The sequence below is a fragment of the Carassius carassius genome, chromosome 19 (assembly GCF_963082965.1).
Source record: "Carassius carassius chromosome 19, fCarCar2.1, whole genome shotgun sequence".
NCBI classification, from domain to species: domain Eukaryota; kingdom Metazoa; phylum Chordata; class Actinopteri; order Cypriniformes; family Cyprinidae; genus Carassius; species Carassius carassius.
In genome coordinates this window covers 4,040,343-4,061,034 of record NC_081773.1, presented here as the reverse complement: position 1 = coordinate 4,061,034, position 20,692 = coordinate 4,040,343, and the positions used below count along the sequence as shown (strand labels likewise).

The window sequence follows — 20,692 nt, the reverse complement described above, 5'->3', positions numbered from 1 at the left end:
ATTGAATAGTGTTGCAGTCTTTTCATTTCATTAATACTATAATGATTTTAATTTGTTTAAAATTTGATTTAAAATTTATTTGTATATTTTTTGGAGAGCATAAAAGTAAAAAAGGTAATTTAAATTAATGTATTATTTATATACTACTATCTTTTTATAGTTGCTATGGTATCTTTTTATTATAGCTTTTGTTTCTGTATCAGTTTTAATTTGAATTTGAGTATTTTTATGTGCTTTCGTCAGATTTTGTTAAATATTAATTTTTAGCCACATTTTATTTCAGTAATTGTATTACTTGCGATTAAAATATTAAATAATTAGAAATCAGCTAGTTGCCAAGATCAGATTTCATTTAAGTTTATTTTGTCAATAATTTGTTATTTTATTGAAAGGTTATTTCACTTAACAAAACATTTTCTGAACAGTTTGTTTTAGTTAACAATAACAACACTAGATCATAATGAAGAAGAATACTTATTAAAAAGACACAATAGGATACTCTTTTATTATTTCTTGGAATCAAGCATGCAGTTAAAATATTATTACAAATATTTGAAAACCCCTGTATGTTGAAGTTAGTAAATCTATTAAAATATTAGATAATGTGATCTCTTTATAGCATTGCAGAGTTAGTTAGGTTGTAAATGTTTAGTTTCATTGAAGATGTAGAGAAAAACACTTGAGGTTTTGCCAAAATGTGTTTTCAGCTTTTCTTGGTTTCCTCTAGTATATCAGTATAAATAGTTTTTAAAGCATTAGAGAAAATGGTTGTGTGTAATTCCTGTCTTCCTGAATAGCATGACTAAGTCAGGTTTAATGGCAGGAAACTGAATCAGAGAGTGACTGAGCAAGCAACAACACATACCTCAGCAAATGTGTGTCAAAAACCTGAGATTTTACTCGATATAGATCTTTTAGCTCCTGTGTGTGTATTTGTGGCAGTCTGAGATTAGCTTGTTTGATGTGTAGGGCAGCGTTATCTCTACTGAATGACACAGGAAACCGAATAAAACACCGCTTTATAAATGGAGTCATGTGACTCGTGTCAAGCGAAATGTGTTTCCTACACAGGAAGGGTGTGTGTGTCCATAGGGCAAACTGTTTCTGGCAGCCAGTGGTGTGCTGCGTGTGTGAACAGATGGGAGGTCAGCGATGTGATAACCTTTGGTCTGATCAGCTCCTCTCTCGGGTCACAGGGGTGTTGTGATTAGCATCATGTTACTCTTCTGCTGCACACGCTGTGTTATGATGCTTTACAGAGTAAATGGCGTACAGCTCCACACAGCCACAGCTCTCCTTCTGTATCTTCATCTTCATAAATCTTCTTCTGAATGCGCTTCAGTCATCTCGAATGTTCCTCAAACGTTGAGTGTTCACTAATCTCCTCCGATGTTTCACAGATGTCAGAAGTTAAATTCACAAATGTGTAGTTCAGTCTTAAAGCACAGATGTGGTTACCCGATGGTAGGATGTTTTCTCCAGAGAGAGTGCGGAGAGCGACTGGGGATTAGACTCAAACACACTCGCATTCCTGCAGATTCAGTGTTCAGCTGATAACTGTGTCAACCTGAGTCAGGAATCAACACTCATAAATCTGTCCTGAATGAATGAATGAACTGAGATGATGAGCTGACAGGAACGATAAGAATATACTGTAAACTGTGGCAAGGTTAGACTGTAATCACAGTAATGTGCTATTTCTCTAACACTAATGGATGTTTAGAGGCATCTGTTAACACATGTTTTAGAGATTCAGTTCAGTTTTTTTTAACAGTGGTGTGGTAGACATTGATAAGACTAGGAAAACTTTATTATACCGTGTGTTTGTGTGTTGGTAGAGCAGATGCAGTGTGATTTGCTTCTTGCAGGGGGCAGCAGTGCTGCTCTTTATTATGAGCGGGACCACAGTATGTCCTCCTATTGCTTTTCTCCCGTTATAAGTAAGAGACGTGTGTGCTACAAATGTTCTTCCATTTCTCATTTGTGTCTGTTGAATGAAGTTCAGTCAAGTTGAAGGATTCTGTTTGTTAGTAATCATCTCTCTGCTGCCTATTCATATTGTAAAATCAAGACCGTACTGTACACACTGTGCAAATGATGTGTTTTGAAAGTAAAATTGTGTTTAGGTTTTAGCATAGAAGACCAAACCTGGAGTATTGCCAGTTTTTATAACACTATTAATGGTGACACTTTATTTTAAGGTCAAGTTCTTGCTAATAAAAAACATTATCTATCACTTTTGCCTGAGTAAATACCTAACTTGCTGCTAGTAAGGTAGTTGTTAAGTTTATGTATTGGTTAGGATAAGGGATGTAGAATATGCTCATGTAGACTATAAGCAGTGGTGGACGAAGTACACAAATCAAGTACTTGAGTAAAAGTACAGATACATATAATAAAATATTACTCCAGTAAGAGTAAAATACTCCTTTTTCAATTTTACTCAAGTGAAAGTACAAAAGTACTCCATTTTTTATGTACTTAAGTAAAAAAGTACTGAAATTTTATATATAAGCTACTTAATTAAATTTTATATTCGCACATATTTTTAATAATCCTACTGCTCAAAATACCTGGGATTTTTTCCAAAATAACTACTATATGGAGTAAAGATATATTTTTGTTGTTGATATGGACTACGCTGATGAGAGTGATGTTAACTGTGAAAGCTTACACTGTGATGTACCTGAGAGAAAACAGAGATGACCATCTGATTTTCACCAGTAAGAACAAAGTATTTTAAAGTTTGTTGTTTTACAGAACATCACAGTTAGGACTATGTATGACATGATAATAAGGCCTGAATTTAGGAAGAACATTTTAAAGGAAAAATTTATTTATATTTTCATATTTTCTCGTGCAGAAAGTCATATCAGGAAATTCCTAATATGGGCAAAAGCGTCCAACTATCGCTGTATGAAAGCAGTTTTTACACAGAAAAAAAAGTCCAGAAACATTTGGAAACATGAAGACATTAAACATACGATTGCAACAATATATGGTTTTTCAAGTCATCTTCAGCAGGTGATAAATAAAGTATGAACAATGCAGTGCTAATTGACAAAAACATTTTGTAGTATATAAACAAATCATTATTATTTGTTATTGTCCAGCAGTTATAGATTTCTAAGTAGAGATCGACCGATATGGGTTTTTCTATAGCCGATGCCGATGCCGATGTTTAGAGGTCAGAGTCAGCCGATGGCCGATATGTGCTGCTGATTTTTAGGGCCGATATCTTGAAGTTTTCCCCTTCATTTGCATGCTAAAATAATAGAATATATATATATATATATATATATATATATTTAAGTTAGAAAAGTTCTAACTAAAAGTTATTAAAGTTTTAGAGCATTTATCAAGTAGAATTTTTCAAGTTTGTTGGAACATAAATGTAAACTTAAATATACATTTAAATAAATAAAATTTTAGAAATAAAAATCAATTAAACTGAAAAATATAAAAAAAAATATATAAAAAATAAATAACAGTAGTGCTGCAAACACACTAGCAACCAGCAACATTTGTGTTTGGTATAAATGACACAGAACATCTAAAGTGCATTCTAATTTAAAACTTACATCGCAGTCTGTTCATTATTAAAATAAAGTACAGTCAACCAAACATTTAAAAGGTTACACTGGTCAGTTTAAATAGACCATAGTATACCGGTCCACTCTGCTGTTATGCCAAGGAGGTTTTTGCTCGTGTAGAGGATGATCTTTCCATCTAGTTTACATTAAATAAATACAAAATATTATAGTTTAACATTCAGATACATTGCGAATATGGAAACATTTGGATATGTGTAGAACGAGACGTGAGCAATAACCTCCAAATACATCTAGTCAAACCCGCGCTCACTCGTCCTCGTATGGATCGGATCATTTTTCGGATCAGCAAAAAAAAAAAGGCCAAGACAAATAAACATACGTTTTGTCTTTTTTTAATTAACATTAAATTATTAAATTAAAATATATGAAATCAACTTAGAGTGCACATAATATCTTCTTTTTAACATAATAGCCCGACTTCTCATTTTCCAGTGTGCTGTGATGGTGAGCAGTTATCGTCACAGAGCTCTCCGTCCCCCTGAACTTTTTTCTTCTCCTGTTCATAAAGATCTGGCACAATCTTTTCACTCTAACCTCTTTCCTTCATCATTATATCTGACAGGGAATCCAAAATGCGCGGGGAGTTCAAGCTCCTCCGTTCCTCCGCTCGCCATTACCACTGAGTGTGGACTGAACATGCGCAACTTTTTTTTTTTCATAAATCAATCCGGGGGTCACGAGTGTGCCGAACCGAAGATATTGATCAATGATGATCCGTTGCACCACTACTATAGTGTGTCATTTGAAAACATTGCAGTTGCGTTTTAAAATACAACAACAAGCACCACGAAACCATTTAAAGAGGCGCATTCAGCGGTCTTCCTTGACGGGAAACAGTCAACAAAGTAAAATGATCTCCAACGTATGGCGCCCTCTCTTCATTTGATCAAATGATCATAATCACATCTATTCATTTTATAGTCCTGCTATATAGTCTAGCATTTTATTCAGACTAAAACCCCTTTAATTCGGGTGAGAAAGCTTTTTTTCCAAGTGGCTTTTGCACATAATAATAATACCGCTGCAGACGCATTTTGCAGCATTAAGGTAATTAATTGATCATTAATTTAAATGACGATCGATCATGGAAATTATCAAATATTGACATCCCTAAATACAAATGAGTTGGATGGAAAACTGGTTATTGTCTGCATCAAACCATGCTTCCGAACAAATGGGATTCACCGTTCTGGGCAGCTCCAGCACAGCTGTCTCTCCGAGCACGGTGCTGTCTGTGAGCGGGGCGGAGTAAGGTCAGAGACAGTTTACTTTGGTAACGTCACGCTGCAGTGTTTGTTAGAGCTGTCAACTTCTCCACCCCATTTACAGAGTGAAATTCTCTTGACTACCTTTATCTCCCAAGACTGTTGTTGAATCTTCCAAAACTTTTGGCTTGGGGTGCTTCACATGCTGCTGCAGCAGCACTTTCCACCGAACCAATAACACGGGGCTGCCCGCCGACGTGCCGGATTTTAAATCGGCGCTACTAAACACGGATATCGGCCGATGCCGATATATAAAAAAATGACAAATATCGGCCCGATATATCGGTCGGCCGATATATCGGGCCGATATTTGTCATTTTTTTATATATCGGCCTCTATTTCTAAGCCAATTAAATGTTAGAAATTTTAGAAAAATGTAAGTTGCCTTTTGTATCCACTACCAGTCAACCGTTTTTGAACAGTAAGCTTGTTAATATTTTTTAAAGAAGTCTCTTCTGTTCACCAAGTCTGCATTTATTTGATCCAAAGTACAGCAAAACAGAAACATTGTGAAATATTTTAACTAACCTATTTATATTAACTGTTTTTTATTTGGATATATTTCAAAATGTAATTTGTGGAAATTTCAAAGCTGAATTTTAAGCATCAATACTCCAGTCAGACAATCCTTCAGAAATAATAAAAAAAATACGGTTTCTTTGATGAATAGAAAGTTCAGAAGAACAGCATTTATTTTGAAATAGAAATCTGGAATAATCTGAAATAGAAAATTATGTCTTTATCATCACTTTTGATCAATTTAAAGTGAAGTGACGTGACATTCAGCCAAGTATGGTGACCCATACTCAGAATTCGTGCTCTGTATTTAACCCATCCAAAGTGCACACACACAGCAGTGAACACACACACACACACACTGAGAACACACACCCGGAGCAGTGGGCATCATTTATGCTGCGGCGCCTGGGGAGCAGTTGGGGGTTCGGTGTCTTGCTCAAGAGAACCTTAGTCATGGTGTTGCCGGCCTGAGACTCGAACCCACAAAAGAGTCCTTGCTAAGTAGAAGAATATAATTAGAATATAATAGAAGAATATAATTTATTTTCCAAAAAACAAAAATTATATTGACTGTAAGCTTTTGAATGATATATAGTGTACAATGTTGCAAAAGCTTTTTATTTCACATAAATGCTAATTTTTGGATCCTTATATTCATCAAAGAATACTGAAAAAAATACTCATGTTTTAAAATATTGATAATCAGCAAATCAGCATATTAGAATGGAAGGATGTGACACTAAAGACTGGAGTAATGATGCTGAAAATACAGCTTTGATCACAGGAATAAATTACAATTTAAAATACATTCAAATAGGGAAAACAGTTATTTTAAATATAAAAATATTTCACAATATTACTGTTTTTTGCTGTACTTTGGATCAAATAAATGCAGGCTTGGTGAGCAGAAGATACTTCTTTAAAAACATAAAAAATATTATTGTTCAAATACTGTTGATTGGTAAGCTATATAGATTAAAGAAATGTTATATAACCTACATATATAGCATATATTTATATATATAGATGGCTACGCCCCTGGATTTTTTCCTTCTCAAACCTTGTCTGTGGTGTAAAAACACCCCTGGCCAAACAGGGTGCATCTCTTCCCACTTTGATAATTACTGTAGTTACCATGTTCTGAACATCACATCCTTTCTTTTCTACCCAGATGTAATATATATATATATATATATATATATATATATATATATATATATATATATATATATATATATATATATATATATATATATATATATATATATATAGGTGGTTGAATAAAAATATTTGGGCATTATTTATAAAAATTACCTCAAGTTAGCACCAGTAAGCTTGTTAGTTAGACAGTTAGCATCAGCTAACAATATTTACTTATTTTCAGAACGGTTATGAATAAACATTCATGTCTGTCTACTCGTCTAGTTAATCCAAACGTTACTGTTGATAAACAATATAAAAACAGACTTCACATAGGGATGGTAGCATTTTAATAAAACTGTTAACATTACGGCAGTGGGGAATTTGAACGTGCATGAGTTATTGTATTTAATCTGTGTAATTTTAATGTTTGTTTTTTTATTTGTTTTGTTGTTGTTTTTTCTTCCTAAAATTGATGTGTCTGCATCGTCTGCACTCGAGCATTTCAGTGGGCTTAAATAGATCACTCTTTACAGCGGATTTAGTTCCCAAAACAACTGACAATTTTGACCTAAATATGATTTTCAGTTACAATAATTAATCCAAAATTTCGACATTAGTAATTTACTTTTAGCAACATCAGACGCACGCACGCTCACAACATCAACTCGGTTACGTATGTAACCTTGGTTCCCTGAATAGGGAACGAGATGCTGCGGTGACATCACCACTATGGCAACACCTTCAGTGTGACGAATGTCTGAAGCCCTATACCATCCCGCCAATCCTATTGGCCAAATAGCGCTTGGCACCACCCCACGCATGCGTACGCATATATACCTGGTGCCGCGCGCCATTTCACTCAGATTTCATGACTGAAGAAGAAGAATGCTATCAAGGTATGGCACGGCCAGGACCGCAGCATCTCGTTCCCTATTCAGGGAACCAAGGTTACATACGTAACCGAGATGTTCTCTTTCATAGGTCACTTCAATGCCGCGGTGACATCACTACTATGGGAACGCTATACCATAACGCATGACGTACCTGATAGCTGGGATCCAAGGAAGCATCTGCTCAAGCGGAGAAAACCCGGGAGCCAGGAGCCATCCTCACATCCAGACTGTAAGACTTGATAAAAGTGCTCGGTGAGGACCAACCTGCCGCAGCACAGATACCATCCATAGAAGATCCACTGAGAAAAGCTTGAGAAGAAGCCACTGCTCTCGTGGAATGAGCTTTAACTCCTAAGGGGCGAAGCGTGCCCGCGCGTCTCATAGGCTAAAGATATTGTCTCCACCAGCCAATGGGACATGCGCTGTTTGTAACCGCATGGCCTTTATTCCTTTGTCCAAACAGACAAACAGCTGGTCAGACTCAACCATGGGGCAGTACGATCCACATAAGTCTTTAAGCCCTCACAGGGCAAAGACTTAGATCTCCAGACTCCGCCACAGCAGGGGATAAAGCCTCCAGGACCACCTGCTGAAAGCGAAAGGGATTAGATGCGACCTTAGGGACAAAATTAGGCCTTGGTCGCAACAACACTTTCACAGAGCCCGGTGCAAACTCCATGCACGAGGATGAGACAGAAGAGCCTGTAAATCCCCAACTCTCTTGAGAGAGGATAAAGCCATAAGAAGAAGTGTCTTAAAAGTCAGGATTTTATCCGGTACAGTTTCCAAGGGCTCAAACGGATGCCCTGATAAACCATGCAACACAATGGATAAATCCCATGAAGGAACTCGCACAGGGCGGAAAGGCCTCAGCCGTCGCGCACCCTGTATGAAACGAGAAACCAGTGGATGACGGCCCACTGAGGCACCATCTATATATTCGTGGTGAGCTGAATGGCTGCCACGTAAACCTTTAGGGTAGCTGGTGTCACTCCATCCGAAAAACGGTCCTGAAGGAACTCCAGTACTGACGCCACTGGGCAGTAAACTGGATCCATATTATGAGTTTCACACCAGGTCGTAAACAGTCTCCACTTGAAAGCATATAAGCGTCTTGTAGAAGCTGCTCTAGAATTCAGTATAGTCTCGGTAGTTTCAGCAGAAAGACCGGGATATATTAACTCACTCCGCTCAGAGGCCATGCCCACAGATTCCATAGATCTGGCCTCGGGTGCCAAATCAGTCCCTGTGCTTGTGATAATAAATACTGTCTGAGGGGAATCTCCCATGGAGAGCCCGCTAACAGATTGATCAGATCTGCAAACCACGGCTGTGTGTGCCACCGCGGAGCCAACAGCAGCAGCTGTTCCACCCTGTCCAGCCGTATTCTGCATAATACCGCCGAAATCAGACGGATTGGGGAAAACGCATACAAACTGGTCCTGGGCCAGTTGTGGGCTAATGCATCCAAGCCCATGGGTGCTGGAGGGCATAGGGAGAACCAAAGCGGGCCATGCGTAGTCGTGTTTGACGCAAATAAATCCACTTTCGCTTCTCCGAAAATCTGCCATAGGAGACTCACCGTTTGGGGGTGCAATCTCCATTCCACTTGCTCCAGAGTCAGTCTGGATAGCAAATCCGCTCCGAAGTTCAACGTCCGGGGACATGAACAGCTCGGATCGAAAGAAATTTGTTCTGAAACCAAAAAGAACATGTCGGCGAGAGCATAATCCTCCCTGATGATTCAGGTATGACACAACCGCTGTGTTGTCTGATCTGAGCAGCACATGACGGCTGATCAGCAGATTCGAGAAATACTGGAGAGCCAGAAAAAACCGCCAGTAATTCCAACCTGTTTATGTGCCAACTGCGTTGCGCCGCTGTCCACACTCTGTGGGCTGGGCGCCCTTGACAAACAGCTTCCCAACCGGTCAAAGATGCATCCGTCGTGACAGTCTCTCTGAAAGCACAAATCCCAGCTGAACCCATTGGTCAGGAGAATTCGGTTGACATTCATAGTTTTAACGTCATCACACAACGCCGTGTCACCGGAATCGTCCGATACGGAAGACAACGGGGTGAAACATTGTCTTTTCGTCCACCACTGAAAAGGGCGCATGTGAAGTAATCCCAGACGAATTACAGGGAATGCTGTTGCCATAAGACCTAAGTCTGAGGCACAATCTCACCCGCTCTGAAGCGCTGCACTGCATGATGCAATCGACTGAGCGCGCGGGAGAGAAAGCTTCGCTGTCATCGCGCGAAGTCCAACTCTAATCCCAGAAGGTTATCCGTTGAGAGGGGATTAAAACACTTCTCTTGAATTTCATGCATAAGCCCAGGCTGTTAATGATTCAGCACAAGATCCCAATGAGAGTGTGCTTGAGTCTGCGATTGCGCTAACACCAGCCAATCGCCTAATAGTTCAAACACGAACGCCCTGGAGCCGCAACGGGACCAGAGCTCCATCCATGCACTTTGAGAAGTACTGATACGCTTTGCGCTCTAAAGCGAATCTGAGGAACTTCCTGAGTCTCTTGATGATCTGAATATGAAAATATGCATCCTTCAGATCGATCGTGACAAACCAATTGTTTGGTTGAATCTGAGACAAAATAGACTTTACCATCAACATCTTGAATTTTCTCGGCCTGAGTGCAAGATTCAGACGGTGTAAATCCAGAATGGGTCAAGCTGGATTGCGCAGAGTGTCTGAGGGAACGTTTGGCGTTACAGCTCAATCCAATGCTGCTCGAAGCACTGTTTGCTGCGAGGCAGTCAATGTTAGAGTGTGGGGACTGCAGTGAGAGGGTTAGATGTGCATTAGCAATCCAACAGCACTCTCTGGTGGAGGGCACAGTCCCTGGCAAACATGAAGGAAAACGCATGCGTCAAACTCGCTGCGTTTCGTTGTGTATAATCCTGAAGCGTATCCACGGCAGGATTTAATCCAACAAGATAAACATCGGGCCACGCCGCTAGCGAGAACGCGGTAGCTGTGTGAGCCGTCATACACTGGCCATCTTTGACAGCCTCCTGCGCCGTCCCTCAAACTCTGAAGGCTGGATTGTGCAGAGTGTCTGAGGGGGTGCTCAAATGATAGCTCGGTTCAATGACGCTCGAGGTGCCTTTGCTGCGAGACAGTCAAAGTTAGAGTGTGGGAACTGCAGTGAGAGGGTTAGATGTGCATTAGCAGTCCAACAGCGCTCTCTGGTGGAGGGCACAGTCCCTTGCAAACATGAAGGAAAACGCATGCGTCAAACTCGCTGCGTTTCGTTGTGTATAATCCTGAAGCGTATTCACGGCAGGATTTAATCCAACAAGATAAACATCGGGCCACGCCGCTAGCGAGAACGCGGCAGCTGTGTGAGCCGTCATACACTGGCCATCTTTGGCAGCCTCCGCGCCGTCCCTCAAACTCTGAAGGCTGGATTGTGCAAAGTGTCTGAGGGGGCGCTCGAATGATAGCTCAGTTCAATGACGCTCGAGGTGCCTTTGCTGCGAGACAGTCAATGTTAGAGTGTGGGGACTGCAGTGAGAGGGTAGATGTGCATTAGCAGTCCAACAGCACTCTCAGTGGAGGGCACAGTCCCTGGCAAACATGAAGAAAAGTGTGTGCGTCAAACTCGCTGCGTTTCGTTGTGTATAATCCTGAAGCGTATCCACGGCAGGATTTAATCCAACAAGATAACATCGGGCCATCCCGCTAGCGAGAACGCGGCAGCTGTGTGAGCCGTAATCCACCATGCGAGTAGCCACATAAACAGCTCACTGAGGAAGGAGAGGCGCGTTTCTCCTGTCCGCTCGGAGGGAGAGAACCGCGTATGCCGGCCAGAGCCTACTCAGAGTTCGAGGCTGCAGTCAGACAAACATAGTTTGAAAGAGCAAATCTGCTGATTAACGCGCTCGAGTGGGGGAGAGCGAGCAAGTGGACACTACAGTGCATCACTGTATTCATAGTCAAGCCGCACATATCGCCCCTAACCAACACCTCGTGCGGGCCTCGGCGACCGCAGAAGCGAAATGGTGGGGGTTAGACGCGAGGCGACTTAAGAAATACACTCCAGAGCGCGGATACTTTCTTATTATATATATATTTATTTAACGTAGCCGTAGGCTATCACGGAGAGAACCTGTAGAGAGGCTGCTAACGAACCTCTCATAAGTGCCTCCTCGTGATAAACCCATTATACGGCTCTTACCTTTCGTTGACTCATCGCGTCCGCGGAGAGGAGTAACGTTATACTGCTCTTAAGAATCGCTGGAGAACGCGAGATGGATTTTAAGGGCACAGAAGATTCGCTTCATTTACTGAAGGAATGAAATCTGAGTGAAATGGCGCGCGGCACCAGTTATATATGCGTACGCATGCGTGGGGCGGTGCCAAGCGCTATTTGGCAAATAGGATTAGCGGGATGGTATAGGGCTTCAGACATTCGTCACACCGAAGGTGTTCCCATAGTGGTGACGTCACCGCAGCATTGAAGTGACCTATGAAAGGGAACTCCCGGTTCTTACTTCTGTAGACTCGCACTAAACGGTTCATTTGAATTAGTGAGTGGTCGACTCCAGAACAGCTGCAATCCATAGACAGTACGCTGCAATCGGATCATTCTAATTCTTAAACGAATCGTTTGGTGCGATTTGCGATCCGATTTAAGTTTATTTTGAAAAGACTCAGTTCGTTCATGATGAATCAAACACCACTTCTGCGTGTCGGAGCACGTGATATATTATAGGGAGTAACGATATGTTTTAAGAAATGGTTAAGAAAAAGTTAAAAGTACGATTTTATGCTTTGGAATGTAGTGAAGTAAAAGTAAAAGTTACTCAAAATAAAACTACTCCAGTAAAGTACAGATACTTGAAAAATTTACTTAAGTACAGTAACGAAGTAAAGCTACTTTGTTACTGTCCACCACTGACTATAAGTACTAATAAACAGCCAATATGTTAATAATAGGCATGATAATAAGCAACTAGTTAATAGTAACCCACCTTACCTTAATAATTAATTTGCCAAATCTTTAATACAAATCAGCTGCTTTTTCATCAAATTTACTTACATGTTGTTTTTCTATGGAAGGCCATTTCTGGTGTAAAAAAAAGGTAATTGCTAGATTAAGTTTAAAACAAGAAATACACTCAGGTTGTAAGACATAAATTCACACTTTGTATAGAATTTGCATGATAACAAGTCATAATTATGAGATATGTAAAGTCACATGGTAAGATTGTGATATAGTAAGATTGTAAATTGTGCAGTAAATAACGTAAATTTTCAATCACAAGAAATAAGAAAAATCGAGCTACACACTGTTAAAAAAATGATTTTTTTTTGTAAATTAAACAAATATTGTTGTTTTACAAGAAAGTAACGTTTCAATCTTACTACTTCAATTTCTATTTAAATGTCACATTTAATTCAATGTGTTAATTGCTTGTTCTTTGTTATTCTTTGTGAAATGTACTCCCAATTTCTGAGTGAAAATAGTTTCAAAGTAAATCCCACCAATTTTTAGTTGATCTGTTTTAGACTAGTTTTAGACTAGTTGATCTGCATCTTTCAGTGTTTGAACTTTCAGAGGCAAACAACTATAAGAAATGCATTTAAATGAGACTATTATAACATGCAAAAATACAAATTATACATCATCTATAGAAGTTCACTTCTACAAATTAAGGTTGATTGTATTTATATTGTGAACTGTATCCCAAACCTTTCAGGATGACTCATGTGTGGTTCACTGCTATCTGCGCACAGTTTAGTGAAACACTTTCACACCAACCAAACAACAGACAGACTCAGATGCACTTAAAATATTCCTTTAATGAAGTATAGCATTTATAATCATGGTACAGCATGTTGTTGAGTAGTCACACTACAGTCTCCATCACTCTGTCCAGGTATGACTTAATGAACAATTGAGTATTTAAAGGATTAAATACACATTGCATGTCATAAAGCCGAGAACAATAGTCCGATAAACAAACATACATGCAGCTTGGCAAAGTTCATGGAGAAAACAATAGGTAATTAACAGATATGTGAGACTGAAAGGACACACACTGACACACTCTCACACACACTTCACACAAACAAATGTCTTTATTGTCAAAGTGTGTGTGTGTTTAAGCTCTCTGGGGGTCTTTAGTAGAAACAGCTCTGCACTCACTCAATTTTCTTGGAAGTATGTGTTTTGTCACATTCCAAGTTACACCCTCTTCATATTTCCCCATTCCTGCAGGGATCGACTGCCAATTACATCAGTTTTGATTATGCAACACACCCTGCGACAATGTGATGATGTAGATGTGAGAGGTCAGAGGTCAGACTGAGCACGTACTACACATGAGAGAGACCTCTAAGAAATAGATCTACATACTAAATATCAAAGCAAATATCTGTATGTCCACTCAAATCTTGCTTGATTTTTTTTTTATCTCTTCAGTCTTTACTTTTAAGATTTGCTCAGTGTCAGGTGTGTTGGGGATTTTTTGTTGAAGTATGAAGTCAGTTCTTCTCATGAACTAACATCTGCCAACCATCCAATAAACACTGGCATAAATTTGAAAAGTATATACATAAATATACTTAAAAAGAAATATAATGCAAATGCTAACTGAATATAAGGTTTTTCAGAAACTTAATTGCATGTTAATCGCAATTAAATTGAAAAGTATAATAGATTAAATTTATATTAAATGCAGTTTAATGTAAGAGTCCTTATTTTGACCCTCTTAAGTAGTAATTTCATAATTACTTCTATTGTCTTTGAAATATAATTAAAGCGTACTGCTGAATATACTGAAAAGCATTAATGGTAAACTAAAATATACTTCAATGTCATTTCTGTTAAAACTTGCATGTCATGTATTTAAATATATTCGCAACTGAACATTTGTAATGAAGTTGCAATTAAGTATATTTAAAATATAAATATATATATAAAATATATTAACTTCAAAATGTTGAGAGAATGTGAATGTGATAACTTCATAACGACAAATACACACTCTCTCCTCCTTCTTTCCGTTCTCTGAGATGGAAGTTTCCAAACTTATCCTTTCCAATCATCCTACTACCTGTCCACTTGATCCTGTCCACATTTCTGCGCTTACTCACATTATCAACTCCTTTCTTCTCACTGGTACATTTACCGGAGCATTTAAGCAGGCTCGGATAACCCCACTGCTTAAGAAACCATCTCTAAATCTAGCACTTTTAGAAAACTACAGACCGGTATCCCTTCTTCTGTTCATTGCAAAGACACTTGAATGAGTTGTGTTCAACCAACTCTCTATGTTCCTTGCACAGAACAACCTCCTGGACAGCAACCAATCTGGCTTCAAAAGCGGCCACTCAACTGAGACTGCCCTGCTCTCGGTTACTGAAGCCCTGAGACTGGCAAGAGCAGCTTCCAAATCATCAGTACTCATCTTGCTGGATCTGTCTGCTTCTTTTGACACCGTTAACCACCAGATCCTCCTATCCATCCTCATAAAGATGGGGATCTCAGGAACCGCACTCCAGTGGTTCAAGTCTTCTCTCTCTGGTAGGTCTTTCAGGGTGTCTTGAAGGGGTGAGGTTTCTAAGTCACAACTTCTTGCTGCTGGGGTACCTCAAGGCTCAGTGCTTGGACCACTTCCTTTCTCCATCTACATATCATTTTTAGGATCTGTCATTCAGAAGCATGGATTTCCTATTATTGCTATGCTGATGACACTCAATTCTACTTCTCATTCCAATCAGATGATCTGATGGTAGCTGTTGAAATTGCAGCCTGTCTGAAAGACATTTCTAGCTGGATGAAGGACCATCACCTTCAACTCAGCCTAGCTAAGACAGAACTGCTTGTGGTCTCAGCCAACCCTGACGACTTTACTTCAGTGTAGTGACATATTTCCAGCTGAAACAGAATATTGCATGATATTATTTTTGTGCTCTTGGTCTGTCTCACTCAAAGCAATCTAACAGTTGGAGGGGTGTGTTTAAGGATATTCTGCCCGTGCCGTCAAACTGACGTCATCAGAAAAGGTATGCCATTCCAGAGCGGAAGTAAATGTTCAGATTTTGAATGAAGATAAAAAAAGTGTTCACAAAAATGAATTGAACTAACTGCTTACACACAAAATCTTTACTTGTCTCACAATTTCTGAAACCTGACTCTCAAACACCAGAAGCACACACCAAATCTGCCAAACGATACACTAATTCTCAGCCTGTGACTCAGTTTTCAATTTTATAAAATGCTTTTTGCAAAACACAACACAAAATTCTCTATGTAACACAAAAATCTTTACAGGAATTTATATTACGGCAAAGGTGTTTAAAAATGTTTGCTTTTGAGATGTGTTTGTGATATTTTGTATGCAGTGCTTCATTTTGCAAGAGATGTGAGGCACTTTGCATTTTGTGTGTGCAATTCTTGGATTTAAAAAAAAGAGGCAAAAGAGTTTTGAAAATGTTTGTAAGCAGTTGAAAAAACTAAGTACACTTAAGTGGCCTTTTTAATATTTTGTATATATATATATATATTTTATAATTGCAAACGTAACAAACATCTTTTGGGGAAATGTGCTTGTGCCATCTTTACTTAGTATTAATTACACTTGGTATTTTATTACCTATATACATTTTTATGTGACTTTTTAGGGCACTGTCTAAAAACATACAAAACCAAATACACACACACTTGCATAGCTTCCGGAAAAATCTGAGCATTGTCATCTTGTCCTTTCACACAGACTTAAACACTCAGAAAAGGTGTTGTCCTCGGGGCATGAGTGAGGAAGTGTAAGCTTATGACGGGCAACATCTGTGTGTGTCTGTGTGTGTGTGTGAGTGCAGCTGTGCTAGTTCCTAACCTTCCCCCTGCATGTCTCTGTATAGTAAAAGATAACACACACACACTGTCCTTTTGTGGATTCTTAACAGTGTGTTTGGGTTTGTTTTGTGTGTGTGTGGAATTCCCTCTCAACAGATGAATAAACAGGGTGTGTCACAGAGACAGGAGACATGTTTAAAACTTCTGTCACACACACACACACACACACACACATCAGCTGTGGATGAGGTACACAAATCGGAAGTAAAAGTACAAACGTTGCTTAACTTTGTGCACACAGATGATCTCCCAGTTCTTGATTCATTCTGAATCAGACACAAACCCTCACACTCGCTCACTGAATCAGTGAGTTTTTGACTCGAGGACAGCTGTGATTTAGATTAGTCCAGTTCTCAAATAAAAAAAAATGATTGCAATTTTCAAACCAAATCAATGGATTCTTTGAAAATAATGATCTCATTCACGAGTTGGACATTATCACGTCTCGATTTCTTTTCCAGTTTATTTCAGTTTAATTACGAGGTACAGTATGTTTTTATCAAATGTAGTAGAGTAATAATTATGCTTTAGAATATAGAAAGTAAACGTTTCTCAAATGCCATTCATTTTTAAAAGTTGGTGCATTAAGATGCATCATGTTAGGTTTGACATTAGTGATTAAGAATGTTACACTGATAGTTTTTTTTAGGCTGCTTGTTCACATTCAGGCCCTTTTGAATAGTAAAGAGTGCTTCTAACCTAAGAAAACCCTCTCTCAATCCTGCCTGCAGGAAAGAAAAATCACAATAGGGTTATCTTTGACATCTAACTCGTTTCTCCCAGACAACAATGAGAGAAAAAATGGGGAGCAAATGGATTTGTCTCCTGAGAGACACTTCCTATAGTTTTATGAGGGATCTCATACCCCCAGTTTCATCTTAATGAATTACTTCAATGAAATGGCTTTCCTTTAAGAGGTTTATGGAAGAGCATTGTCTGAGGAAGCTTTCCTGTGGGTGTCTGTCGTGGAATGTGTGTGTGTGTGTGTTGGGACACTGTGATTAGCGTGCAGGTGGATCCCGTGAGGAGGAATGTGTGTGTGTGTGAGTGAGTGTACTGTATGGTGACTCCCGTCAGCACTGGAGTGTAGGAGGGGCGTCTGTCTCCAGTCAGAGCGGGAGGTGAGGCTTGTGTCCAGTGTGTGAGCGTGTGTTTTGGAGAGAGCAGCAGGCTGCTGGATTCATGTCACTCTGCAGGCGCACAGCTGCACGTTTTACAGGACCGTTTTGGATGTGGAGAGCTTATCTGACAGAAAGAGTGTGGAGTCATGCAGGGCAGGACGGGGAAAGCGCCCAAGAAAGAGCTGGTGATTGAGTCTCCCCTGCAGTTTAAATATGTCCCTGTGGTGGAGGAGGAGCAGGACGGTGCGGGTCCTCAGGGGAAGGTGAGTGCGCTCGCTCATGTAAGCTCCTGTCAGGCTGACCTGAGATGCTTTTAAGTGAGAGAAATCTGAGTGGAATAGTTTGATCAATTGATCATCTTATTAATTTATTTTAATCAACTGTTTGTTTTATAGTAAAAAGCTTAAACAACTTTATGATAGTTTAACAGTCAGTCAGATTGATTTTTATAGTTAATCGGCTGTGAAACTGTTAAATGAACTGTATGGCAAATTCATAGTCAAGTGTAGTTCTATAGCCTGTCAGCATTTTCAGTCAGTTTTTATTTGAAATTGATTTCATTACATTTGAAGTGAAAGTTAAATTAAAGCATAAAATCGTCATGAAAACTGAGGTGTGGTTGTGACAGAAGGGCTGTTTAAAGTTATTGATTAAGCCTTTAGTGCATGTAAACTGGATTGGTTTAGTTGTTTTTTGGGGTTGAAACATGTAGTGTAGTGTAGAAGATCATACCATGATATATAAAATTGATATGATACTGTATTAATATACCTTGGTATTTACATGGTAAAGTTTAATCAGTGCATTATATCAAATGATTAATTTAAAGTAAAGAGCCCAGTAATCAAAGACTTTTTGAAGACTCATTATTAATTAATACTATTTTTGAAGAAAATAAAATTCAAGAGAACTACATTTATTTGAAAGAGAACTCTTTTGTAACATTATAAATGTCTTTACTGTCACTTTCGTCCAATTGAATGAATTCTTGCTGAATATAAGCCAAACCCACTTTATATTAAGCAATTGTTTTCAACATTGATAAAAATAAAAATCAAATCAGTATATTAGAATGATTTCTGGTGGATCATGTGATGCTGAAGACTGGAGGAATGATGATGAAAATACATCACAGGAATAAATTACATTTTAAGATGTATAAATATTTAATTGTTGACCAAATAAATGGAGTCTTGGGAGAACATGAGACATTTTGAAACCATTTAAATAATTCATACTGACCCTTAACCTTTTAACAACAGTGTCCAGAATCATTGTGGTGCATTAGGGTTAAAAAATATCTCAAATGTCTTTTCCAGCATTATTGCCTGAACGCAGGTTCACTTTGTCTGTCATGCACGCACACACACACACACACACACACACACACACACACACACACACACACACACACACACACACACACACACACACACACACACACACACACAACCATCACTGCCCACATACTGTATCTTTCTCCTGTGTTTCTACTGCTTCACACACAATAGAGCTGAGCTCAGCTTTCAGGCTGTTTGCTTTAAAATGGAGAGTGCACTGCTCCTCAGAAGAGAGAGATGAATGTGCTGAGATGATTCATGTGGAGATCACACAGCTTCCATCCTCTCACACGTGTATGTCTTTCCTGCTGTCATTTTAGTCCAGTATATTCTGCTGTTCTACTGACTTATGAACTTTGTTTTGAATGCAGAGTGTGCTGTGATTTGTGGGACTGTTGTGTGCAGCTGGAGTGTGACTGGATGAGTGTAAAGAAATAAACACACATTCACATAGCTGTTCTATCAGACTGCACTCTCACATTTCAGCACTGCGTGTGTGTGATTTCCAATTGGTTTTGCAGTTAGAAATTTCTATCGCAAAATACGGAATGTTTACTTAACAATATGGTACAAATTTGTTTACAAAATAAGTGCACACATATACTCAGCCACATTAACTGGTGCATTACTCTGAACACAACTGTGCAAACACCAGTGTTGGGCAGTAACGCGTTGCTGTAACGCAGTTAATTTTGACAGTAACTAATACTGTAACGCATTACTTTTTAAATAAATTAACTCCGTTAGCCTACTGTTACCACATGGTGCATTGTCCGTTACTTTTTTTAATTAATTAATTTTGGCTGAAGTGTAGCCTACAGCCTAACCTGATTGCAGCAGCGATGCATTGTAGGATTGGTGGATGCCAGCCACTGTAAACACGAAGATGCATTGTGGGCGTGTTTCCGTTTATTCAAGTATGTGCGGCAGTCATGGCGAGTCAAGGCGAGAGCAAGACGAGTTTCTCAAATTGGACATATGCTCATTATTTCACTTTAGTTGAACATAAAGACAAAAACCTTTTAGTCAAATGTAAGCTGTGTCTTTATGGTTCGAATGTACGGAGCCCCGCACGTCACTTGTAGGAGAAAAAAAATCACTCCGTGGCGACAGTTTTGCAATCCGTCCTGTCAGTTCATAAACCGTACTCGCGAATTCATAAACTGTTCCCTTGGTTTAACAAATCGTGCCCACGGATTAACAAACCGTGTCCACATATTTACAATCCGTGCACTCAGATTTTGTAAACCGTACCCTCGTTTTTTGAATCCGTACCCACAAATTCATTATCTGTGCGCACGCTTTCGCAATCCGTTCCCTCGGATTTGTAAACCGTACTCACAGATTCATGCAGCAAGCTCCTACGTGTTAACATACAGTTTTATTGAATATTATTATGTGGAATAGGTTTTCAGCAAAGTGTCTTAAGTGGTTCTCTATCAAGTGTAGTAAGAGGTGGAAAACGATTTAATAAGAAAGATGTGCATCAAAATCTTGTTTAATTTGTGATAATCTTAGCACTTGATTATTATTATAAAATAAACCTGGCATTGTGACTGACTCTGGAGTAACTTGTTCCTCTTTTGTAAGTTGTTTTGGATAAAAGTTTCTTATGCATAACCTGTATAATAATATATAATAATGATAAAAATAATATTTATTTATATGAATTTAATTTATAGGCTAAAAAATGAGTGCACTTAAGACAGTAAAACTGTTTGTCATAAAATAATTCATGCATGCTTCACTGGTAATGTTATTATGAAATAATTAGGCCTATTATAACATTACATTCAGTTAGAAATGAAATGACAACATAACCGGCACATTATTTGTTTTGTATTGCTTTTTACCTATTTTTCTTCTTCTTTTTAGCTTTTATTTTAGGCTATAAAACACAGGCGGCGGT

At 38.8% G+C, this 20,692-nt stretch overlaps 1 protein-coding gene across 4 annotated transcripts in view; it reads left to right on the top strand.

Moving 5' to 3' along the window:
* LOC132094897 (dedicator of cytokinesis protein 9-like) overlaps window positions 1–20,692 on the top strand; it is a 95,778-nt gene that overhangs the window by 16,033 nt on the left and 59,053 nt on the right. Inside the window, exon 1 of one of the 4 annotated variants that reach the window (XM_059499555.1) lies at window positions 17,502–17,706. The exons of the other annotated variants lie outside the window; for them this stretch is intronic. Within the exon in view, the coding sequence (XP_059355538.1) occupies window positions 17,590–17,706 (117 nt within the window). The 5' untranslated portion in view covers window positions 17,502–17,589. Of the gene's footprint in view, window positions 1–17,501; window positions 17,707–20,692 lie in introns of those variants that run through there. 4 annotated transcript variants of the gene reach the window in all.